Source organism: Sinohyriopsis cumingii, chromosome 18 (genome assembly GCF_028554795.1).
Source record: "Sinohyriopsis cumingii isolate HCF-2022 chromosome 18, ASM2855479v2, whole genome shotgun sequence".
Lineage (NCBI taxonomy): Eukaryota > Metazoa > Mollusca > Bivalvia > Unionida > Unionidae > Sinohyriopsis > Sinohyriopsis cumingii.
Window position 1 is genome coordinate 60,315,166 of NC_142978.1, and position 25,766 is coordinate 60,340,931.

The window sequence follows — 25,766 nt, forward strand, 5'->3', positions numbered from 1 at the left end:
ATCAATTATAGCACTATTGCTGGTTTATACAAAACATCAAGAAACTGGTTGTTTTGGTGTCACGTGCTCCAGGGGGTACTGCCGTTCCACAAACAGGAAGGGGAAGTAATACAATATTTGTCTGGTCATATTTCCCAAACATGTTGAGCTCAAATGACCTTAACTAGACATTTTGACCATTGGTTCAAGGTGCCTGTAATTAGACTATGTATGTGTTTGACCATTGTATTTTTCCTAATGCTTAAATACTAGTTGCAAAAAAAACAAGCCCAAAGAGTGTAATACTTTATCTCCTAGATTTAGCAAAATCTTGTAACTGAAAATTTAAGGTGTGTACTAGGGGTCTGTACTGCTGTTTAGACATTAAATCAGACCATCATTCCATGTGCTTTTTGGTTGTTATCTGAGTTGTAGTAACACATTTCAAATCTTAAAAAGAAAATATTTGTAGCCTAGGCAATAAATGAAACCAACAAATAAAATAAGAGAAACCACAGCAAACAGACGTTATCCCCATCCTTCAAGACTTGTTTATGAGTCTTGACCTAATGAAGTATATTGCTATCTGGCTTCATGAAGTATTATATTGCTATCTGGCTTCATGAAGTATTATATTGCTATCTGGCTTCATGAAGTATTATATTGCTATCTGGCTTGACTGGAAATGCTCATCAGTTAAATGTTTATGAATTCTGTGAAATCAGTTTAGTGGAAAGAAATTCTATTTTTGGGTAAAATTCTATAATGTAGTTTTATAAAGGAAAAAAAATTTAATTTTTAAAAATAGTTTGAGAGAAAACTAGTGAAGCACAGGAAGATAATGCTAAACCTCAAGCTAGAGCAAATCCTAGAAGGGAACATTCGTAAGCGTCATTTATGAGAATATTTAATAATTATGTATGTTATTAACAAAATACTATATATATAATGAAAGATTAATTTGACATATGAGGACAACCCGATAGATGAGGCAAATGTTTCACTGCTAATCTATTTATGTCATTACATGTATTTAGATTCCTTTTCTCTCATTGTATTGTTCCTGTAATTATCTACAGCCAAGCACAATCAACCTTATGTAAGGTAATTACTTTTTGTACTTTGTTTTTTTCCCCATCTCTGTAATTGTGTAAATCGTCCTTTGTATCTGTGTGCCCCCAAGAAAGAAATTGGTAGATATCAAAAGTTTGGACTAGTTTTACACCAGTCTTGCACTGCTGTTTGTAAGTTTCTCTTCATATATATATATATATATATCTATATATATATATATATATATATATATATATATATATATATATATATATATATATATATATATATATATATAATTACTAAGCATTGATTTAGGATCATTTGGAGCCAGTGTCCTTCCACATTCCCCTCTGTAACAAACTTTGAACATATTTGTACTGGAGCTGTTATCATATGTATTATTGTATCTCAAAATACTCATAGCAGTCTGTACCTACAGATATCCAATCTATTGTAAGGGTTATTGTTCAATATATATATCTCTCCTGAAGTCACAAATTCATAATGTTTAAGATTTTATTTTCTTGATAGAATTTCCATAATCATAATATGGGATGGATAAATTAATTGGTGACTCGCAACTGAATGATGCTAATCAGAATAAAACTCTGTACATTTTATATTTTTAACATTGCAGTCTATTCATATCTCCTTGGTCCCTTTGCTGAGACTCTTTTCCACAGCCATTTCTGTCGCTCATGATTGTTGCATTCATTCATCGTAATATTTTTGCCGTCCCAGCTTAATTCAACACATCTTCTGGAACCGGGGTGGTATATGGTGTCATCCTGAAGCAAATATTTGTATCTAAACTCGTATTCAAGTATCTCAGATAGGATTTTGAAATTTGAATTAGTCTGATTGAAATAGTGGACAGAATGATTTTTGCATGCCTCTTCAAATGAAAAGATTGTAGTGAACTTGCAAAATAAATTTTCAATGTTCAAAGTTTGTCTTGATATAAAGTATGGATACTTTCATACATTTTGACACAAAAGTACTCATATCTGAAGGTAAATATTAATTGTATGTGGAACTCATTAGCACCATAGAACATTGCATAATGCCATATATATATATATATATATATATATATAATTTCAGGATTGTCTTAAAAAATGTGTCCACATTATTTTTTTTTAAGTATGACTCTGAGTGCCATTTTCAAATACTTACGTCTCTGTATATCCACTCTTGGTTGCCATGTTGTCCATGACAACCATAAAGCTTTATTTCTGCTATTCCTCCTACATAATCCCAACATCCCGTGTCTCGCCGAATTTCATTCTCTGTACTCAGCAACCAGTACTGTAAATAGGAATAGGACTGAACATTGTTCTTGTTTGTTTTGTATTGAAATGAATGAAGGCTATAAGAGATAGGTGCATAACAAAGGGTCCCTCTTGATAGTAGTTTTACAGTAGGATTTAAGTAGGTTTTTTCATGTTAATAAATTGTGAGGTGTTCTGCAATAATGGATGATAATTCTGCAGAAATGATGATGTAAAATGCTGACAATCTTACTCATGCAAGAGTTCAACAATTTAAGTTACATAAAAATTTATTGAAATCTCGGACAATCCTGTTGTAAAAGACTAAGTTGGAAACAATAGGTGATCACTCCACTAACTAATGGAATTGCTATGTAACAATTAATTCCACAGAAGCAGACATCTGAAAAGTAAGCCTATATGAGGTCTCATCAATATAAAGGTACAAATCAAAAATGATTTTAATCTGACAATCTTAGGTAAGATTATGCTGCAGGAAAAAGATTAGAATGACAAATAACTATGAACCATAACCTTTGTAAATTATGGCATGTAATGCTTGAAGACGAAAATTAAATCAGTCCTTAACTCATCAATAAAACTTAAACTCTAAGGTAAGGACCTTAAGACATGTAAATGATATTCTGGAATGCTGAAAATAAGACTTGTAAGGGCCTTACATAATGTAAAAGATAGTATGGAATGCTGATAATCAGACTTGTAAGGGCTTTATGTCATGTAAATGATAGTATGGAATGCTGAAAATCAGACTTGTAAGGGCTTTATGTCATGTAAATGATAGTATGGAATGCTGAAAATCAGACTTGTAAGGGCTTTACATAATGTAAATGATAGTATGGAATGCTGAAAATCAGACTTGTAAGGGCTTTACATAATGTAAATGATAGTATGGAATGCTGAAAATCAGACTTGTAAGGGCTTTACATAATGTAAATGATAGTATGGAATGCTGAAAATCAGACTTGTAAGGGCCTTACATAATGTAAATGATAGTATGGAATGCTGAAAATCAGACTTGTAAGGGCCTTACATAAATGTAAATGATAGTATGGAATGCTGAAAATCAGACTTGTAAGGGCTTTACATAATGTAAATGATAGTATGGAATGCTGAAAATCAGACTTGTAAGGGCTTTACATAATGTAAATGATAGTATGGAATGCTGAAAATCAGACTTGTAAGGGCTTTACATAATGTAAATGATAGTATGGAATGCTGAAAATCAGACTTGTAAGGGCCTTACATAATGTAAATGATAGTATGGAATGCTGAAAATCAGACTTGTAAGGACCTTACATAAATGTAAATGATAGTATGGAATGCTGAAAATCAGACTTGTAAGGGCCTTACATAATGTAAATGATAGTATGGAATGCTGAAAATCAGACTTGTAAGGGCCTTACATAAATGTAAATGATAGTATGGAATGCTGAAAATCAGACTTGTAAGGGCTTTATGTCATGTAAATGATAGTATGGAATGCTGAAAATCAGACTTGTAAGGGCTTTATGTCATGCAAATGATTGTATGGAATGCTGAAAATCAAATGCTTTCAAGGTCTCATCACTACCAAGATGGATGCTAAACTTGGATTACTTTAAACTGACACACTAGCGTAAAGACTCGTACATATTTTAGAAATATTTAACTGTAAACATTTGCTGGCTATTCCTAGCCTGTTACTTCTCTGTTATGGAGATTGCCATGGTTGCTCATTTCATGAGCAGATGACTGGGACAGTAATGTATGTATGTATGTATGCATGTGCATGCATGCATGCATGCATGTATGTATGTATGTATGTATGCGTGTATGACTGACTGACTGACTGACTTTATTTCTCTTAAAAAAGAGATTACATCAGAATAAACAAATTCATGATAATACAAGATCATAAAATAAAACAGAAAATTGACAAAAATACAATAGTAATACTGTGTCAGCTACCGTACTGACAAAACGAAATATCTCAATACCTGCAATTATGCAAATCTGCAGTCATTTGGCAGAGCAAGGCACTAATCTTTTAACAGTTGCTTGATGATGATAATATTTCGAAAAGTTAATACGTCTATAGTGTTATGTGCTTAACATTAAGTTCGAGATAGTAACGAAAATGAAATGAAAAACTTATAACAGTGTAATTCTATATGTAGTTTTTTTCTTCATATGACGCATGTATTTATGCATATATATACTTGTTTGCACGTATGCGTGCGTGCATGCATTTATCTATGACTGACTGTCTAAATGATTTAGTTACCTCTTCAACAAAGAGTATATCAGGTTGCTAAGATACATATTATACATATCATAGAATTATGAGACACATCATCGACGAGAACGCAAGCATGATATATACATCGTCAACTAATGCATTTACAAAATGAGATATATAAATACAGAAAACCATATAGAAATCTCTTGGAAATAAACATAAACAAATACATAAACAAATACATAAACACACACACAAACAGCTGTCATACAACAAAATTTATGGATTTGACAAGAAGACTTTGACCTTTAATTGTTTATATTTAATGTTAATTTACTACTTACTTTTAATATCATGTTAGGGCATGTTAGTTGATAGTAGGGCACACATTTTATTGTAGAATGAAGCTATGCTGTTTGCGGTCACCAACATGAGCCTATCTGATACGTCATCGTCAATAGACGACATGCAGTCAACCCTGCTTCCAAGAAGTGTCTCCAACAATATATCGTCTTCTTGATTGAATAAGTTAACCCTGTCTCTCACTTCTAAAGAGTCAATCACTCTCTCAAAGAAAACGTTTCGTTCCTCAAGCAGCATTTTGCAGCCTAAAATAAGATGTTTCGCTCTGTCGTCAGTCTCTTTTCCAGAGTTTGCATACCATAACTTTACCAACAGGCATGATATATAGTTTCATTACTTCAGAGAGAGGCCATAACATGGATGGAAATTTACGCCCAAGAAACCATATATTACTTGGTTTTAAGTCCAAATGAATGTTTCTGAAGTGAATTAAATCACCCCTTAGTTCCATATTTGCTCTCCATGTACTTTCTTCATGGTTTTGGATAATATCAATAATATGTCGATTCCAGATGAGTTTTTCTTCAGTTTGTACTCTTTCTGCATAGTCTAAAAGAACACTTTCCCATACCATATTTCTTAGTTATTCTGTCAATATCAGGTATAAATCCTGTATGTATGTATGTATGCATGTGCATGCATGCATGCATGCATGTATGTATGTATGTATGCGTGTATGTGTGTATGTATGTATGTATTTAATATGTGTGTATGTATATATGTAAATATGGTATGTATGTACATGTATGTCTGCATGCATGCATGCATGTATGTATAATGTATGTATGTATGTATGTATGCATGCGTGTATGTATGTAAATATGTATGTGTGTATGTATGTATGTTAATATGTATGTATGTAAATATGTATGTATGTACATGTATGTATGTATGCATGCATGCATGTATGTATGCATGTATTTATGCATGTATGTAATTGTATGTAAATATGTATGAATGTATGTATATATGTATGTATGTATGTGTGTGTGTGCGTGCATTCATGCATGCATGCATGCATGTATATATATATATATATGTATGTATGTATGTATGTATGCATGTATGTATGTAGGTATGCATTTACGTATGCATGTATGTATGTATGTGTGTGTGTGTGTATGTATGTATGTATGTATGTATGTATGTATGTATATGGCACACATGCACGCGAGTGACTTTATGGTGCCAACTAAAGATAAAGTTTATAAAATTTAAATATGAAGATCTGCACAAAACATTAAGGAAGATAAAACCTTCCAAAAATGTTAAACATGAAGCATATTGAGATAAACAAAAATATTTAAAGTGTTACAATTCTGTAAAAGGTATCTGAAACAAGAAATAAGGGTAATACATGTCAAATCCTTAGCTCATGTGGTCCAGTTGTTAAAAATAAAGGGCATTTCTCAGAAAGTCCTAGACACAGTTCTGCATTGGATATCAAAAGATTTATATTTCACGGGGTAAAAGTTGACATACTCAAACATAAAAATGTGTTCCCCATTCAGCAAACACTGCAATGATATGTAGTCTGGTCGAAGTTCACCCTTCAGAATGCATGCTGGAGTTGGTTAATGTATAATACGCAATCGGTATAATATAATCTCGTCTCTGCGATTCACTCCGTACGAGGGATGCCATTATCCAGTAGAGGGTTTTGATGTTCTGAAGTTTGAATTCCTGTACTGAATTCATTAACAGTTAATAAAACTTCACAAATTTGGACATCATTTAATGAACAAGTGCATGAACATGTTTGTGAACAGTTCCTACAAAAATGTGATTATCTGAGGAACCAACAAATACAGATAGTAACATTTCCTCCTGAATCATGAAACATGGGCAGTGGGGTTCTAAAACAGTGAAACAATGCAACATATATATATATATATATATATATATATATATATAAGTCTTCTTTAATTACAGATAAATTTTTAAGATTCCACAAAAAGAACAAGTAAATTGACAGGTGATATTTATTTCTGACTCTTTTCGCAACATGTTTTGTATGTTCTGTAACTTTTCTATGACATTCTTTTAAAGAGATATTGAGGTGTATGTGTTTAACCAATTGTTCAAGCATATTTAATTTTGAATATCATGGGGCTGTCTTGGTGATTTCTTTTAACTTTACAGGTATCTTTTCTGAGACTGATGTTTTGGATATCTGAACCATTATGTCTTGACTGACATGGGTTCTCTACCACTTCTGACTGGAGGGTTATCTTCTTCTGGCATCGGGGTGAGGCGAGTTCAGTGTTACAATATTTAAAACATGAAGTCATTTTGGCAAATACTGTTTATATCTAATTACACATATACTAAAGTTCTATCCACCTATCCAAGTTCTACACCACAGTTTAGTTACATGGCTTCTTGATATAATTATCCACTCTCGCAATATATATCACTCCATAATATCTATTGGGTATTCTCTCTCTTCTATTAAGTTCCCATCTTGTATCTATTTTTGCATCTATTTCTTGTTCTATATGTCTCCATCTTTTTCTTGTAAAATCTTCTTCTCTTTGTATCCTTCAGTATATATTTACTATATCATATACCAACCCCACTTACTTTACATCCCAAATGTGATTGATTAACTTACTAAATAAAGGACAGCCCTCTACCTCCACAGACCATACCCCAACTAAATGTGCTGAAACAGCATTACATATGACCAGGTGACCCAGATTTTTCAAGATGCTGACCCATTTACTCAGATTTGTCATTGCTTCTTCCACAACCATCCAAGATAATGATATGTTTTCCAGATTCTCACATCCAACTTACTGCTAGTTAGAAACCTGATATTGGTACTCCTAAACTTTTAAACTGCCTGCCCATTCAAACTTGTATAATTTAACTTTTTCCACACAATAAAAATCCCTTTGGTCATAGATAACTCATCGTTTGTGAAGATCTTCTTGGCCATCAATTTAATCAAATCCCGCCAATTTTTACTACTGAATGTCTCTGTCTGTGTTATGAGATGTTCCATCTGATCACTGTTTGAATCCTTCAAGTTGCTGCAGCCGTCACTACTTAAGGTCTCTTGCACCTTCGTCACTTAAATTGTCCATTCAGATTTTCTTCCATAACCTCTCAACTTCATCCTCTAATTATTTTACTTTTCACTGTCTGATCTGAAGGAAAGATAAAGTTAGTTTGTTAGTACAGTTATGTATATTGAATTTAATTGTCTGTTTGTTAGTTTTACATTTCTTTATTTCATTACATGTTATTGTAATGGAACATTGTTTGCTGGACTTGACCTTGTCCAAAATTGAGTTCATTTCTGCTTGACCTGATTGACTTTTTTGAAATTTAATTTATGTAAACAACTAATAATAGCTTCATTATTCTCTATGTGTCTGAGCGTATTAACTGAATTATTATTCAGGTAAACAAGTGGTAAATATTTTGATCAGGATTTGGGTTTTGGAGATTCCTAAGTGAATTTTATAGGCTAGTGTGTTGTAGATAAACAAGGCTCATTAGATCATTCTAGAAGGTTATTTTCCATTGAATGTTTTTAGAAAATGCTAATGTGACCTGAGGTCAAATAGAGAACTATATTATCTTGTGACTGTGAGGAGTTTACCAGTTGTGCTTGAAAATCTAGGACTGTAAGTTGTAAAATGTTGTGACCAGTTTGGTCTGAATAATCATTTGTTAAAATTATTGAATTGAGGTGATTATTTTCTCTGGAAATACAAAAGTGCTCAGGTCTGACAAAATTCTTGGATAAAGACATTTATAGGAATTTATACTGAATTCAAACCTGGAATAATATTTCTGTGATTCAACAAGATACTGTTGACACATCAGCACTTTGCAGACCATAACATATACATCATCGCCTTCAATTTTGGATCTCTTCGGACTTGAACTGACTTTTATTCAGGACATTTTATTACTAGGACTTGTGTCTTTAAGTCTTGGATTATTTCTGGATATAAGTTGCAATACCGTAAGTTCTTTTTTTCCTCATTTTTCATTTTATATTGTAAGGAAATAAATTATTTGTTAAATTTTACAAAGCTTGTTGTCTTCACTCTTTTCTGTTACTTATTTCAAGAGCATATACTCGTAACACTACCTGTAACATGAGTTCAACATTGTCTTCAGCTTTATACACATTATTATTGAACCCCCACTTTATTTATTTGGAACAAGTAAGATCCAACTCATGTGCGTCTGCACCCATTTCGCCTCTAAACATGTATTGGCCTACATCCTCAAAACGTAATCGCTGACCAACACATGATTGCCCCACCCACCGACCCCCAAGTATTTTTAAGGGCGACCTTGATCCAAGTCAGAATTATTAAACAAATTTCACTTAAAAATAAGGAATAAAAAATCTATACCCGGGTTTCCAGGCGTTTACATTATTTGGAGAATTTTGCCACTGTTTTCATTACCTTTTTATTTTAATTGTAGCATCCTAGCCCTAAGTGAAGTCACACGAGTCTGACGTTTTATCAATATAACAACTGTGACAATACCGTTACACAAAATAGCCGCATATGTATAACACATACAATGTTATTTCGTGTTGTCACAATTTTTTCTCTCCATATTTTATTGATGAAACGCGTTGTAATGCATATGCTCCGATCCGCATGTAACGGGTATTGTTCCGGTTTAATCAGGTTGGTATTGGTGCTGTATTGTTGTATACAATTTGATACCTTAATTAAGAAGTTAGTGCTTTCATTTACCAAACCAAACATCTTATTATAAGAATAGTGATGTTAAAACGGAAAAACCCCCAACCCCCAACCCCAAACATCTAAATTCCTAGTATATGCATCAAGATCGAAATGTGGGATGTCAGGGACGTCATTTGTGTGTGGGGGGGGGGGGGATGTGGATGGGGGGGGGGGGACTGGATTTGCATGTGCTGTAAAATTGCTGTAGCCTATTTACGAAAATTAACAAGCCCGTCAAGATTTGCCCCCACCCCCCGAAAAAAGTTGAAATGACGTCCCTGTGGGATATAATATAGAATGAGGAGGAAGCCGAGTAATGTTTAGTGGTTTTCAAACAATTCTAAGATGAACTCTAAATTGGGTCCAAAAAATCACTCCCCATGAGTTACAATTAATATATAATATCTACATAACTTCTAATGAACTCATGAATGACCAAGTATACTCACCGGATGTTTTGATGATCCAGGCTGGCAATGCTTTCCCCCGAATTTCGCTCATACCAAATTAGCATCTTTACATTGTTCACAATCTCTTCTCGGCATTAATACTGACTTAAAACAATAATACTGAATAGACTATCCTCTTTCCATTCAAAGAGAGTCGATACATTTTGTTATAGGTTTTCACTCCATTCCGGAACCGTTTACGCGCTCTTTTGTTTGTGGGAAAAGGAGTTTCGGATGCAGAAATTACGCGCATATATTAAGGACTCAATGTACTAATTCAACTCCAACAGTAAAGATATGGAAACACTATCATATTCAAAATTCAATAATTTAAAATTTCTGGGTGCTGTTGATGAGACCTATAATTATCCATGCACATATAGCCTTGGTGCAAGCTTATGTTTCGAGAACACCATATGAGCCGCGGCATTTTGTTTATCTACATGTACATGAAACACATGTTATTGATTCTGCACCAAATGAATCAGGTGCTACTTTCATTACTGAGTACTCCTAAGTCAAGCCTGTAAAAATACTAAAATTGCATCAGTAGAAATTTGTCTATATTTAAAAAAAATTACATATAGGATAAGCTCTCAAAAGATATTTATACTAAAATTTCAATTTTCATTATTAACCAATTATGGGCCACCAAACCAGTAAATATTCTATTATTTCTTACCCATTTCTAGACTGGTTCACAGTTCTTCCGTATAATTAGTACCGTGTGTCCTTAACCAGTAATATCGCGTCTTCTTTCACTAACGCCGTCATGATAATGGATGTTTGCATGTTTCGATTTGTACGGTAAACAGTCAACAGAGTATGCTGTAGTTAAAGACAGTAATCGATGAACACTCTTTGAATGCCAACAATGTGATAGACTTCTGTTTCTAAGAACTCTGTTTTATACCATTTTTATTCTGTATAGAATATATCTGAAGACGTTACAACGAAATCTCTAAAAGCTATAATAGCAAGTACATTGTGTTTATGCTGGCAAGAAAATATTTACCCAAATTAATCTAAATTTCTCCGGTTAAGAACACAAGTATCAGAATAAAAAAAATTATATGAATTTCTACCTTATTCCAATATTTAAAAAAAATTGTTTAACCATTAACTTATTTATTTCCCAAACATTGTAAGTCTGTATAATGAATTTTCATGAACATTTTATGAATATAATGATATAGTAATGTCTTCAGCAGACCGCTCCGGTGGCCTAGTGGTTAGAACGTCCGCCTCGTATGCGGGAAGTCGTGAGTTCGATCCCCGTTCGAGTCATACCAAAGACTTACAACAATGGTACTAACAGCTTCCTCGCTTGGCGCTCAGCATTAAGAGATTATTGTTATGTATGGTTGGCCTGGTGTATAATGTGACTGAGTGAGGCATCATGCTACATGTCTGCGGTATGATACCCCATTGCTAGAGATCATTATGAACTGGCACACTGCAGACATCGTAGCGGTATGACTAAAAAATTGTTAAAGCTACTTAAAAATCCAACACACACACACACGTCTTCAACATTCTCAATAAATACCATAGTCACGCATTAAAGTTCTTGAGTTGTTAATGAACCTGGCTCATTACATTTCAAGAACTTGTAAGTTATTATTACAGTTCATAAAAGGTCGTCATTATGTCATGAATTCCAAGAATGATTCATCAAAATTCTTAAATTATTTTTTCATTGGCCCAAATGATGAACTGATCATGAACATTTGAAGAAGAGTTTATGCACATTCATGAACAGTTCATGAGTGTTCATAAAGTCATTAAATTGTTCTCGTCGCGGATTAAAGCTTTCGAACTGTTTGCATACAGAAAAATATGACTGTATCAGGTAGCTATTGTTTCACTGAATTTACTCTGAAAAGGGCATTTTGAAGTGGTCAGATCAAGTAATATTTTTTTAAGGGCGGGAAGTTGGTAACTATGCCGACAATTTTGGAACATAAAATTAAAAAATATTTCCAAAATAAATTTAAGCGATGTTTAAGTAAGGACGAATTTACATACCAAAAGTGGAATAAAGTATTCTTTCTGAGTTGACAGTATTTTGCATTTGGAATTAAAGACTTCATCACATATGATATTAAATGGATTTGAAGACTGTTTTGTAGTATACTCAAAAGTCAGTTTCGTTCGTTTACATAAAATGGTGGTTCATTTGCCTTGGCATAAAAGCTTTATCACATGAAAGTTCTAAAAGTACCCATAAAAACATTATGTTCCTGAGTGTGTCAATCGTCTGGAGGTAATATTTTGAAGGCTGATCCATCCACAAAAAGGTGAGCCATATTGAGGTCTGCATCGTATTAATGACATGTAAATGGAGAAAGATATTCAAATTTGCTCCACAACGCGTATTTGCCAGTGCGCTTATTAAATGCAGTATTTTTTTTTTTTTTAAATAGTTGTTCTTGATGTATCTACGTTGTAGAGTGAGAGTAGTTAACGCTTCAAAAAGGCCTTAAAATTTGGTCTCCTCCACAAGTGGATTTCGACATGCGTCAAGATAGAGCTCTAAGGTATTCAATAAATTGATGTAATCGATAAAAAATTACTCACAACAGGTTTAAGTTCCGAAAATGTGAACCATTTTATTCTACATATATCTCAACATCGTTTAGATTTATTTATAGTTGACGTTCAATAGCAAGGATACTTGAAGCCAGAGAGAGAGAGAGAGAGAGGTGTACACTTTTAGGAATGCCATCAATGCTTTTCGTAAATAGAGCTTTTTAAAGCTTGTATTTGACATGAATTGTGGCTGTATCATTTACGTGCTACTGCAATGGCTTCCTCTCCCATATATATATATATATATATATATATATATATATATATATATATATATATATATATATATATATATATATAGCACCAATAATTTCTTACCTGATTACCACCATCACCATGACAGGGATACGATATTAAAGGCTTGTTCAACTGATTTGCATCCACATTTCCATCAGCACACATTGGTTTTACCTTGCTTCGTATCTGTCATTAGAAAAGAAAGAACGTTGAGAAACTCTAAAGTCTATCTCTGTCAATCTAGTTCTTTTTCTATATAAGCTTACTGCCAAACAATAATAATCATTCAGTTGTACTGGAATGTATATGACGTCCATGTCACAGGTCAAAAGCTCACTCCTTTAAGCTTTAGGAATTTGTGAAGAATACATTTAATATTTTCCTTTAAAATGCAAGACCGAATGGGGGAACCGGAATTAGGAAATCGATAACTCATTGGAGGCAGAAGGAGTGGGCAAGTGTACACAATTCATTTGAACAATAATAAAGGATAATATGCGACATTTTAATCCTAGTCAAAGAAAGACACAGCAGTCACGAAGACATTTCAATTTGTTGCAATCTGTACGATCAAATCTCGAAACGTGAATAGTATGATATAGATTTAACTATTCTTCCAAGTCACATTTCCGTGCTTCTTCCCTCTTTTTACAGATATATGCCATAGTGTTCTTTGAGCATCATCATTTGTTTAAATGAAAGTTCTCTTTCTAATTTTCGATATTGTTTACTTTCTGACATCATTGAATCATATATTTATGTTGTTTCTTCTTTGACTTCAATCGAAGTAAAATCACTCCAATGATGAAACGTATTTACCTCCCCTGATGCTATTGAGTCCGATGGTATAAACAGTTCCGGGTAGACGTTGTTGAGGTACCATCTGAAACTCTTGCACTGTAAGTTGTCGCGAAGAGCTTTCCTGTCACTTATATCGCCATAGTCGCCCTAAAAAGAAGAATGTAAAGTATGACATCAGAGCCGGATTAAGGTCATAATGGGTCTAAGGCTAATAGGTGGTAAGGGACTAAGTATGCACTGCATATTGGCAACAAAATATTTAGAGTCATGTTTATTTAGTTACCTATGCAAAACAATTTTTTTTTATTCCACTCGTTAAATTCATCAAAAAGAACTTGAATATAGACTGGAGTACCCTAAAGAGGGTTTACAAAATATGAGGGCCTAAGCAGGACCGGTTTAACTCAACAGGCGAACTAGTGCGACGAGATGTGGGGGCGGGGGGGGGGGGGGGTTTGGGGTGGGGGTGGGGGGTAAAAAAACGAAGTACACTGTCATATTATTTCTTTATTATCATTAAATATATAGACTAAATAATCAAATTAATAAATTGTCAAGTCTGACACGTAGTACCAATAATGGACAGTTTAGAGACGCATAATACCCATGCAACGGCCCTTGACCTAAGGATGTAAGTTTATTAGCTTATGAGTTAATACAGCCCTGTATGACGTAATCTTCATGCTTCTTCCATTGAGATATAGTTCCGTTGAAATGGCGTAACTAGTCTGCCTCTCTAAGTATGGAAAAGATTTAATGGACCAAACGGACCTTCTTCAGCCTTCTTCCCATCTCTCTCCCATGTATATATTACCTAGAGTGCCGTTTTCATGCCTTTTCCGTAATGATAAAGACACTTGATTAAAATGGACATAATACACTTGTGCTAATTCGTCACCGCTGCGGATGTAAAGCCGAGCCAGGAAAATGTTACTTTGGACATAAGTTTTTCCTTTTCCACCTACACGGTAGTTTTATCTGAATTATGCCCAATTCAACCAATCTGTCTATGCTATCAGGCGCAATTTGTAGCTCGTTATTGGAGCTGGCAACACCTATTTCTCTCTCTCATAAATAAGATCTCTTAGCATTAGAAGAGTTACTCAACCAGACATTACTCCTAAGGATGGCGTATGATTAGGATGGATCTTTTGGGCTACTTGATTCAGAAAGTTTACTAATGAGCAAGGCCGTCAGAAACAGAAAACCAATTTCAACTTGGCCCAGCTCAGTCCGACAGTGTACTAATACCTCTTACGCCAGATAATGGTAATGAATATGTTTCGTATGGATGAGATAAAGAGAATAAAACAAAAAAGGAATGAATCAATTAGGTTATGAGTCAATTGGATTTAACAACTTGTATAAATATACGAAGATGGACAGCTCTTATGATGAAATCAAATGCATATAAAAGAAAATAAATGAACGATGGCAAGCAGAATTATACAGATTACAAGTTAAAAAGATTACAATTATGTTGGGCATTCTTCAAACATCCTGACAGCATTTCGAAGGGCTTCAGTTGTGAAGAAAACATTAACATTCTTTTCTATACCACTTCTAAGCATTTTGGCTTACTAATGTAAAGTACGTTGCGTCGATTTAAGTTCGCGGTTGTGGTTCTTTTTGTATACATGTCTATTTCACAAAAATGTGTAAATTTATGGTTCGGTGATGCTCCTAACTTTTAAACAAATTTGACTAAAAATAAGAAACCTCGGTAAACATTAACTAAACCAACTTTGACAGAGAGCTACATTTCATAGAGGTTCCTTAATGTTGGACAAATAATTCTAACGCGCCATAAAATATGCATAAGACACCATAACATCCGGTTTTTATTTGTTGATTAATTTGAACTAATTTTACCCACTAAGTGCGACCTTCTAGCCGTCCCAACATGTACTGATTTTCCTTCAAGATCCTGGCTGAAGAATTGCATCATGAAGGCCGTCTTCATAACCGGTCAGTTACTGATTCAGACTAAACAATGGGTGAGTACTTTTGATTATATTGTTGATTATTAATATTTGCATAAATAAATATTATCCGAGTTCTAAAATCCGGCTGATTTCAGCCACCATCATTTCAGAGAAAAGGAAACAAAATGGTCAGAATTTCTTAGAATTTCGGAAAATGTGCTAAATAGGTATTGTAACACTGTTGAATAGGTATGGACCTAAATCATACAATAGGGAAAATGGATGTATACGAGTATGGAAAGAGAGTTCAACAATAAAACAGATGAGAAACTTCTTCAAAATGTTCCGTACTAACTCAGGGAACCATGCCTTGCTCTATCCTCTTACCAGATTGTGGTTGATTCTGTCGTAGTAATATTCCTTAAATTCATCCAACCACACTTCAGCCAGTCTGACGGTGTTCCGTTTCAGGACGTTAACGCCGATTCGCCATTTGTACGGGCTGCTCTTCCGAAATATATGACCAACGTGTGAACATGGAACCGTCTCCAATGTTCCCCCACACATCCAGGTTTTGAAAGAGAGTTCTAAATTCTCTCCTCCCCAGATATCGAAGCCAGGATCGTACTTTCCTAATTTTTCGAAGAATTTTCTGCTGATGGCGAATAAACCACCAGCCATGGTTGGAGTCCTAGGTCATGAAAGACAGGTACTGAATATATATATTTATATATATATATATATATATATATATATATATATATATATATATATATATATATATATATATATATATATATATATATATATATATATATATATATATATTTATTTATTTAGGAGGTCTGCGGGAAGCATTTCAATCATCTCTCTGAACATCTGTCGCTCTCTCTGTCTCATTATTCCACAATCAGCCCCCCCGTGTGTGTGTGTGTGTATATATATATATATATATATATATATATATATATATATATATATATATGTGTGTGTGTGTGTGTGTGTGTGTTTGTGTGTGTATGTGTTAGTGTGTGTGTGTGTGTGTTAATTCCATTATCATGCCATGCCTCAACAACAACTGGTTAACTACACACTCAAAGGTTTCTCCATTTGCAGCAACATATAAAACATATTTACTTCTCTAGAGGTAATGGGAATCTAATCCCTGAATATATATTTCATTCTTCCTAACATCAACTATGTTTAAGCCATATAAAAAACACATCAACGAAAAACATTAGACCGATGATTCATTGCACTTTTAACTGTTAGATGCCATCATTCTAGCAAAGTATTTACCATTTGCAGCAAGCAGTTAATCTTTACATATCGATATTTTTACAAGTATTACTTTTGAGTACATCCATGGTATTAGAGGATAATATTGTTTAGAATAAAATGCAATATTCGTCATCGACGTTTAACTTTATCATTTTCTTATCATGAATAAGAATATATTTAATATTTCAATATGTTGCCATGATTTAAAAATGAAGACCATTACTATATAGTATATAATTTAATTAAAACTATATGAGGTGTGTTGAATTACAATTTATTGCAGTCAAATTGAGTGAGGAAAAAGCTGTATAGTTTGGCGTTTATCAGTTGTAAATTATGGTGTCATAATATCGATTATGTCAACATTTTCACAATGAGATAGAAACTTATCCGTTTAATGTAAACATCTCTCAAAAGGTAGAGGAAGTTTGGCCGGTTGTTTCCTCGGACTGTTATCTGCAATTTTGTTTTGATATCGAAAGAGCCTAGTTAACTAAATCTTTGGTCGTGCGAGGCTTATATCGTTATGAACTAGAGAAAAACTTAAAACACAACACCACGATTTATATTTGACAATAAAAGGTTTGGAAAAATTAAATATAATGACGAAAAGAGTGGGAAAATGGTAAAAATTAAAATATGCAACAAATATATTGTACCAAATATTACGATCATTATACTTGGGAATAATCATTAATTAGAAGCATACAGTGTATAAAACGTTCGTGAGACACGTTATGATCGTAAAGTTATCAGTCCATGAACATATGACACTTTTTACGTTACCCAACGTTCTCAGAACAAGGAATCGAATAATTTCGAAAAATTGAATTAGAACAAAACATTTTTCATTATTAAAGTTAAGAAGACTAATTCATACAATAGTAATTGAAAAAGGTTATAATTCTGCATTTTAGCTGTTTATAATCCAAATAGGGAAACTCAGAAATTTATCAAAAACTGAAATTATCTCCCGGTCAGATTGCTCACGTAAACGTTTTGAACAGGATGAATGAACTGCTAAGATACGTTCAAAGGATGTTGTAGTAAATTCATAATGTAGCTGACTGTATAAATAAGTTCAACTATAATATTAAGAATATAGTTATGAGTGAAGAAAAAAGCATCTGTGTTCAAAATTGAAATTATAGTAGAAACTGATTATTAAGAGACGAGATTTAAAGAGCTGATACTAGAAAATAAAATGCTCGCATTGACTCCACAGGTCTTTTTGCTACGTTGCTCTCAGAATGCTACGGCAATTACAATACCATGAAAACTAAGAAACTGAAAATAGAACATCAGAATCGAACTCTACGTTCCATATCTATAACTATCTACAGTGGCAAGATGCAGAATAAGATCATGGAATGCAGTACTGATTACTAAAAGACAAATAGTGCTGCAAACATTTGCAAGAGTTCACACAATACAAACACCGCATGCAAGAAATTTATCATCTGAAAATACTATTAGCAGTCGATCTAATGCAATCAAGATATACGTACTAAGGAATTCCTTATCTCTTTTAGAAAGTATAGCTTTCTTTCTGTGATTACCAAACCGTAACAAGTGAATGTCTTAAATAGAGTTTAGATTTGTTACATGTAAAAACCAAATACAAACTATTTCATTTAATTTCTTTTAGCTTTAATTTATTTATAGACTCTACTATTTAAATCAAGTCAGTTAAAATACGGTTAAACACCACATGGTGCAAAATAGGTATGTGTAACAAGTTTCCTGCTATTTTAGAAAATGTAAATAAATAATTTTTTTCGATAAAGGAACTAGATCTTTTTTTTAAAGACTAACATTGCTTTTTGGATTTTCGTTCCTTGAACACACTAATCTTTTGTAAATCACAACGTCATCAAGTGTCAATTTCTTTTCAAATTTTCATTTGTTGGATTGGCATTTATTTGTTTGAGAACTTTTTTTCCATTTCCTGCCAGTGTCTTTGCATGCATCATCAAATCATGACTTCTTGACACGTCCATGAATCGCTAATAGTTTTGGTATTTTATTTCCACCAACATCATGGAATATCTGTGTAAGTAAGTGCATTAGATCCACTGCACTGTCAAAATGAACACCTAATTAAACTTCTCCGACAAAAATGTAAATCTTGTTTTAGTGACTAAAATTTTTATGTTCCTTATTACTCTTTGTCCCTTTAGTTGACCTTTCCTATTGTGCAGTCATGACAGCATAAAGTGTCTGTTTTATACTAATTATTACATGTCAGGTGTTAAAGCTATGTAGAGATTTATGACATTTGATTGATCAGTTTTAAATCAAACCTTACTTTCAGCCAATCAGATCACTGGATTCTATACAAGTCTAGGTCCAGCGTTTACTTATGCTGTTGAAATCCAGACCAGGTCATTGTTTTGTCAGAGTCATATAATTTCCATTTAGTAGTAGAAAATGTAGTTATGATTGTGTATCTATTGCCTCTTTCATGCTTTCAATTTATTCTCTGCAACCAAGTTTATTTATTCAATGTATTTTTCCAGACACATAGCTTGTTCGAATCTTCCATGATCGCGTATTTTTACTTTATTTATTTCACAAGCATCGTTTGTTTCGAATTTACTTGTAAGAAACACCTTAAAACTGTACAATTTGTTTCCATTCATTCAACGTTGATTTCTTTATACAACGCTCGTTTGATTGTCTAGGTAAAAGAGACAATTATTATAAAGATGCTAGACTACAAACTACATCTACCTGCCGATCGATCGGAAATATAAACATTCTAGTGTATAATCCCTCACCATCTAGACTAGTAAAGCCTTTATAACGCAGAATACTTTCCTTAAAAAGGAGCGATATGCCAACAAAGAATTATAAAACGGATCCTGTTATTGTATGAATAATATGGGTTAAAATAGAACAACAATTTTGATATAAGGATGATAGGTATGATTGACTTGTCATGCCATCTTTCTTTATCATACCATCTTTCTTTGTCATTAAATCTTTATTGTTTTAACTAAGTGAATGTCATAAGGAAATGAAATTGTCTTTATAAATATGTTTTCCAATAGAACGAAGCCTGGCGTTCTGATGAAGAATTCATATTCGAAAAATATACTTTACAAAGACAACAGTTAACAATTTGTACTAATAATGTAATATCACATACACTCTCCTTAATCTAAATTTATATAGTTTCTCCTTATGTAAAGTGTATTGTTTTGATAATAAGAAAAAGAGTTTTAAAATGTTATAATATTTTCATAAATATGTTGGTTTTTCTTATCTTGAAAATTACTTTAGCTCTAATTTGCATGTTACAGTGGAACCAAACCTGAAGGGAGTGTAGTCCAAATAGTTTCGCCTCTTTCTCTCATTGTCAGGTACATAATGCCAATTAAAAATAAGATTCCAATCAAAGCCTCCGGCTTGTGTATGTTTAGCGGCGCTGTATCGAATTTGAAAGTTTTCATCACTGATTACATCGATTACTGGAACCACAACATTTGTGTAATTTCTACCGATTGGATCAAGCAGCGGTTCGAGCCAACCTGGGAAACACAACAATAAGAAAATAAAATAACTTAAGAACGAATGGCGCATATGTATAACATATGAATCCAACTCACTTGGTAGTTCCTGAAAATTGTTTTTGGTTGGTACCTAATGGATACTGGTTGCACGATGAAGAAAGAATGATATATTAGGGTAGTAAAACAACGCTGGAATAACCATTTAGGAAACTTAAAAGGTAAATATGTTCTCTTTCTGCAAATGAGATCAGCTAAAAACATGGACGTAATTCAGCCGTTGGATTAAAGAAGATGCATTCCAAGGGTCTGATAGAACAACTTAATACCTTTCAATTGATACTTACTGTTTGCCAACACTCTGACACCTAACCCGAATCTTGCAGCTGAAAAAGGTCATTCCACCGAGACAGATCCACACAAGATGAGAGAGAAGAGTCGAAAACTAAGATAGAAAAATTAATGTATCGAAGAACTGTAGATATGCCAAACGCAGCAAAGAAAAAAGTCATGCTGTAAAATTGAAAATAATTTTTTTATCCAGCCACTCAGTCTTTGTTAGTGCACAATGAACGTTTCAACGGATACGCCAACAAAACAATGCAACATTTTAAGTACTGGTTGATGTCAATTTTTACAATAGCAAAATATTAGATAAATAATTATGGTGATTTCATACTAAAACGTAATGGATGCACAAAACATGATATTATTTACCCCATAATTGTAATAAAATCCATTAGAACTCCTTACATTATATAACATTATAGTTCAAGTGAAAATGTATATGAATAGGGATTTAATAAACAAATAATTAGTTCCTATCTAAGACCAGTCACTTCAGTCCATTTGTTATCATAAACAACAGTTCATCAAATAAAAGGAATAATTTGCTTAAAATATTCGTTGGAACTAGTATTTGCTCATTGACGTGGATAAAAACATTATTTTAGAACTATGTTAAACTCATTCAAAGATATTCTGGATTGCATCACTGAAGTACAACAGGACATTCATGGTTATTGGTATTCGAACATTCGATATATTTGGAATTATAATAGGACAGTTAGGATTATTTGGGGGCTTTAATTCATAATAATGTAAGCTTCTTTAGAATGTTGGCTCTGTATTGTAGATAAATAAATAACTTGGTTGGTTTAGTTTAATTGTTAGTTTGACTTCTTGCTGTTATGTAATGACTAAGACCCGGAATCGTAACATAATATGGGGGGGGGGGCGGGCTGTGATTTGCATGTCTTTAAAACATTTCAAAGATCCTAAAATTGTCCTTTAAATTGGATTTGTTTCGGAAACTTCATTCTCCCTGATAAGGAATTTCATTTCACACATTTGAAAAATCTTTATTGAAAACAGCAAGCCTTCTCAGTGTCATCTAAAGTCTAAACCTCAGTTTGGAATTCTACACAGGATGGATTAGAGGCCATTGAAAAAGACGAGTTGCCAGACATAGTAACTTTGCTGAGGCAAAAGCATCTTTAACAAAGCAAGTGATAAATAATTTGATTCAGTATTTTTTAATAACGGAAATTGTAGATAATAGTGCCTTGAGTTTGATATGTAAGTTTTATCTGGTTTTGATAGGAATTGAATGGGATTACAGTTTTTAAAAACCCCCAGATGGAATTGGAAATAAGGAAGTTTCAGCTTAGGAATGGAATTATGGAAGTGTAAATTTAGACAAAGGAATGGAGAGGCAGATACAGGGAGAGAGGGATACAAGAAACATATATATATATATATATATATATATATAGAGAGAGAGAGAGAGAGAGAGAGAGAGAGAGAGAGAGAGAGAGAGATAACAGCATATGCATAAATGGAAATGTAATGTAGAATCAAGAATCAAAACTGGCTGATTGAGCTGTTACCTCCCCTTTATACACCAGTTCATCTGTACAAAGAGAATTATATTTTCCATCTCTGACTGACATGCTTGTATCACTACTCCAGCATTAAATTTGATTTTGTTGCATCCACTTATTTCAATAAGAAGCCTTATTATTGCATTTGGCACTTTGTTACTGTAACAATTGGAGTTGTTGAAAATATATGTATTTTATTAGCCACACCTCAAGTTAGAGCTTTGTGTTGTTTTCATGGTGTAGCAAAAAGACTTTAAGTGCAGTAGATAGCAATGGGTCCCTTGTCAGGTGGGGAGGAGGGAATCAACATACTTTCCAATGTTGCAATGTTTTTTCGATGCGAAGTATCAAACATGCATCAATAGAAGACACATACCTGTGTGAAAGATAAATACATAAGACAGTTATGAAATGCACCATCTTGTGGCTTGAGCACACACGTAATAAACTATTATTTATGTCCAACGATGTGGCTGGAACCGAGAGAAGATGCTATCGGAAAGCAGAACGATTCACATAGATTTTGACTATGCCTCTTAAAAAAAGAAAATATGAAAGCAAGACACTTGTTATTAAAATGTTGAAATAAACCACTTACATCTGAAATTAATCTGGCATGTGACAAAAACTATATTCATAATAGAAGGTAATATTTTATATGACATACAAATTTATCTGTTCAGAAATGAACTGGGCAACAAGTACTTCAGCTCTACAGCTCTTAATAAGCTTTCCTTGCCCGGCTTTCTAGCCTGCTACTAAAGAAAAGCAAGATACCTTTACATCTAGCCAGCAGATAGCGATCCTAATGTTTAAGCTCAAAGCGTGTCACAGCCAATTCCCACAGACCAACCTGAACGGGAGATAGTCTAAATAGTTCCTTCTCTTCCTCTCTGCTTCCGGAACCGGGTGCCAATCAAACAGAAGCTTCCAATCAAAGCCTCCAGCGTGGGACCATTTGGCTGGCTGAAAACTTATCCTAAGATCAGTGTCACTTATGGTATCAATGATTGGTACTACCACGTTGGTTTCATTCCTGGCAATCCGATCAAGTAATGGCACTAACCAACCTATGGTGATGTATAAGAGCAGATAAAGAGTTGGTTGCACTGAAACGGTTTTTATGCTAGCTTTCGGAAAACGGTTTAAAGAGTGTCTTCGATTATTTTTAATGTTTTCATTTGCGTTTCTGTGCTATAAGATTCACCGATGCCTGAAAGAATCTTAACGAGGATCGCCTTAAGCAAATATGATGGAGACGTGTACATGTCTTATAAACAAAGAATACACAAAAATTAACAGTATGTAAATATATGTCCCATTCTGTTAGGAAATTAGACATACACACTCACATATACACACAGACAGACAGATACAGAGGGACACGCTTGTAACAATAAGTTATAACATTTTGCAGAATAGAAATAAAACCATCTCGAAAAAATGCGGAGGTTTCTTCTAAATGAAAACAAAATCAACATGGGTGCATTATAAATTAGTATATGGCTACAACAGGAGCTAGCATCGTCCAAAAAACCCACAAAGCTTGCAAGGAAGGGTAGGATGACCGTCTATACGTGCCGTTCCATCTCTGCCACCAACCCGCAATACCTTATCAAGCTTTAATGATGAATGTGTCTTGTGTCCGGTATTATCACTCCACTAGCCCCTAATTTTTGATGATGTGGCTAACTGATACATAGTAACACAGGGCAACACCCCATTCATTTGAATTTGCTAAATATTTCCACCATCCCCCTCATAAAATTTATGTTTCAGTCATTGGATACCTGATTCACATTGCACGGGAAAACACAAATTGCTGACTTATATACCAGACCGACCAACTCCAGTCAGTATCTCTAACCTATAAGTCATCCTAAATACGTAATCATAAACCACACATTCGGCAAACGTATTCGCAAAAACCTACTTGCTTAACCGAGGATGAGCTCAGCAAAAGACTTGGAAAACTCAAAACGCACGTACAAAACATAAGATAAAAACAACTCAAACGTTATGGCTATATGAAAATATAAGGCCATTCACAATAAAAGTCGACTCAGACACAAAGCTAAAACTGACAACAATCGCATCCCATTTGTAACAACATACTAGCCAGACACCGAAAACACAGGAAAAAGTATCTGCACACACTGGCACATTATTGACTCGAATGCACATCTGAAGGAGATTCAGAAAGAATCCTATATGGTAACTTACGGACCAAAAACACGTTTAAAAGTCCGCCTGTTGCTTGTCCGGTTCACCTAAAGCCATGGTACGTCAGTAGTAAGATAGAGATGTAAAGACATATGCTGTCTAATTTTAAAGGAAATGTCAGCGACTGCTATTTTCAAGAGTTCTTAATCTCTTTGTGATTTGTATCTGGATGATAGTATGTGTAGATTGAAAGGCATGACATATCAGAAACACTAATGCAAATGAAGTGCTTACAATACTGAAACAATTTTGAAGCCTATGAAGACACGAATACACAAATAACTTGTTTCTTAACATTTCAACCATCAAATTTCCATTTGAGATGGGCGGAAACAATCCAGATTATACTCACAAAATCCATAAAAGACATTTTAACACAACGCTTGCTAACCATTTTAATAAAACCGGACGGACGCTCTGTCATTCTACGTGATAGGCTGCCCATTGAGTCACATCCTTGATGGACTGACAATAAATGTGCCCCGAAAAAGAAATGTTTAAAACTGGAGATGCAAGCACATAGTAAAATTGGCAGAGACTCTTGATTAAAAGTGCCCTTTTAGCCCTCTCTTTGTCAACGTTTTTAATGTCATCTTAGACAGTTTTACCCTTCGTTAGCCGAAACAGGTCGTTGTTATGGTCTTCTTCTTTCGTCGTTACTCCATCTTTCTTGGTAATGTAAATGAATTCGCACTTCTTTTTCCCGAAGCAGAAATTATATCAGAGACGTAAAGTTACAATCAAGACATAATGCACGGGTACCGATGACATGCTAAGACACCGGATGACATTGCTATGAGGTTGCTAACCAGGTCACGACCAGCAGCATAACGCTATGGTGATTTTAGCATGCATCATTGTTATTACGCCTTTCTGTGAACATAATAGCTTCTTTCCAAGGTATGTAACTATTTCTTATATAATGATGTCATTTTCCTTAACTAGACAAGTTTGCTTCTCTGTATAAAAATGTTAATGCCTATTACTGTATTATATTATTTATTGTTTTTTGAAGAAGATGATACACTATGTGTGAATGTGGGGAAACTCATATATATATATATATATATATATATATATATATATATATATATATATATATATATATATCGATTTCATTGATTAAAATGTGTATTCCAAGTTAGAATTAAAATAAACATACAATTCTGCTCCATACATAAGGGATTGATTCCGTATATAAGACTGACTCGGGACTAACAGCATGCCATCG

General features: G+C 33.7%; 1 protein-coding gene across 4 annotated transcripts in view; it reads right to left on the reverse strand.

Annotated features, from left to right (window-relative positions):
- Window positions 1-1,537: 1,537 nt before the first annotated feature.
- LOC149776759 (polypeptide N-acetylgalactosaminyltransferase 5-like) overlaps window positions 1,538-25,766 on the reverse strand; it is an 85,476-nt gene continuing 61,247 nt past the window's right edge. For 2 of the 4 annotated variants that reach the window (XM_089941432.1, XM_089941434.1), the window contains exons 6-11: window positions 20,234-20,450; window positions 16,024-16,327; window positions 13,730-13,858; window positions 12,992-13,096; window positions 2,212-2,343; window positions 1,538-1,823 (exon numbers count right to left, since the gene is read on the reverse strand). In XM_089941432.1, coding sequence (XP_089797558.1) covers window positions 1,674-1,823; window positions 2,212-2,343; window positions 12,992-13,096; window positions 13,730-13,858; window positions 16,024-16,327; window positions 20,234-20,450 — 1,037 coding nt within the window. In that variant the 3' untranslated portion in view covers window positions 1,538-1,673. Of the gene's footprint in view, window positions 1,824-2,211; window positions 2,344-12,991; window positions 13,097-13,729; window positions 13,859-16,023; window positions 16,328-20,233; window positions 20,451-23,165; window positions 23,383-25,766 lie in introns of all 4 variants that reach the window. The other 2 variants (XM_089941433.1, XM_089941435.1) reach the window with 2 other exon arrangements.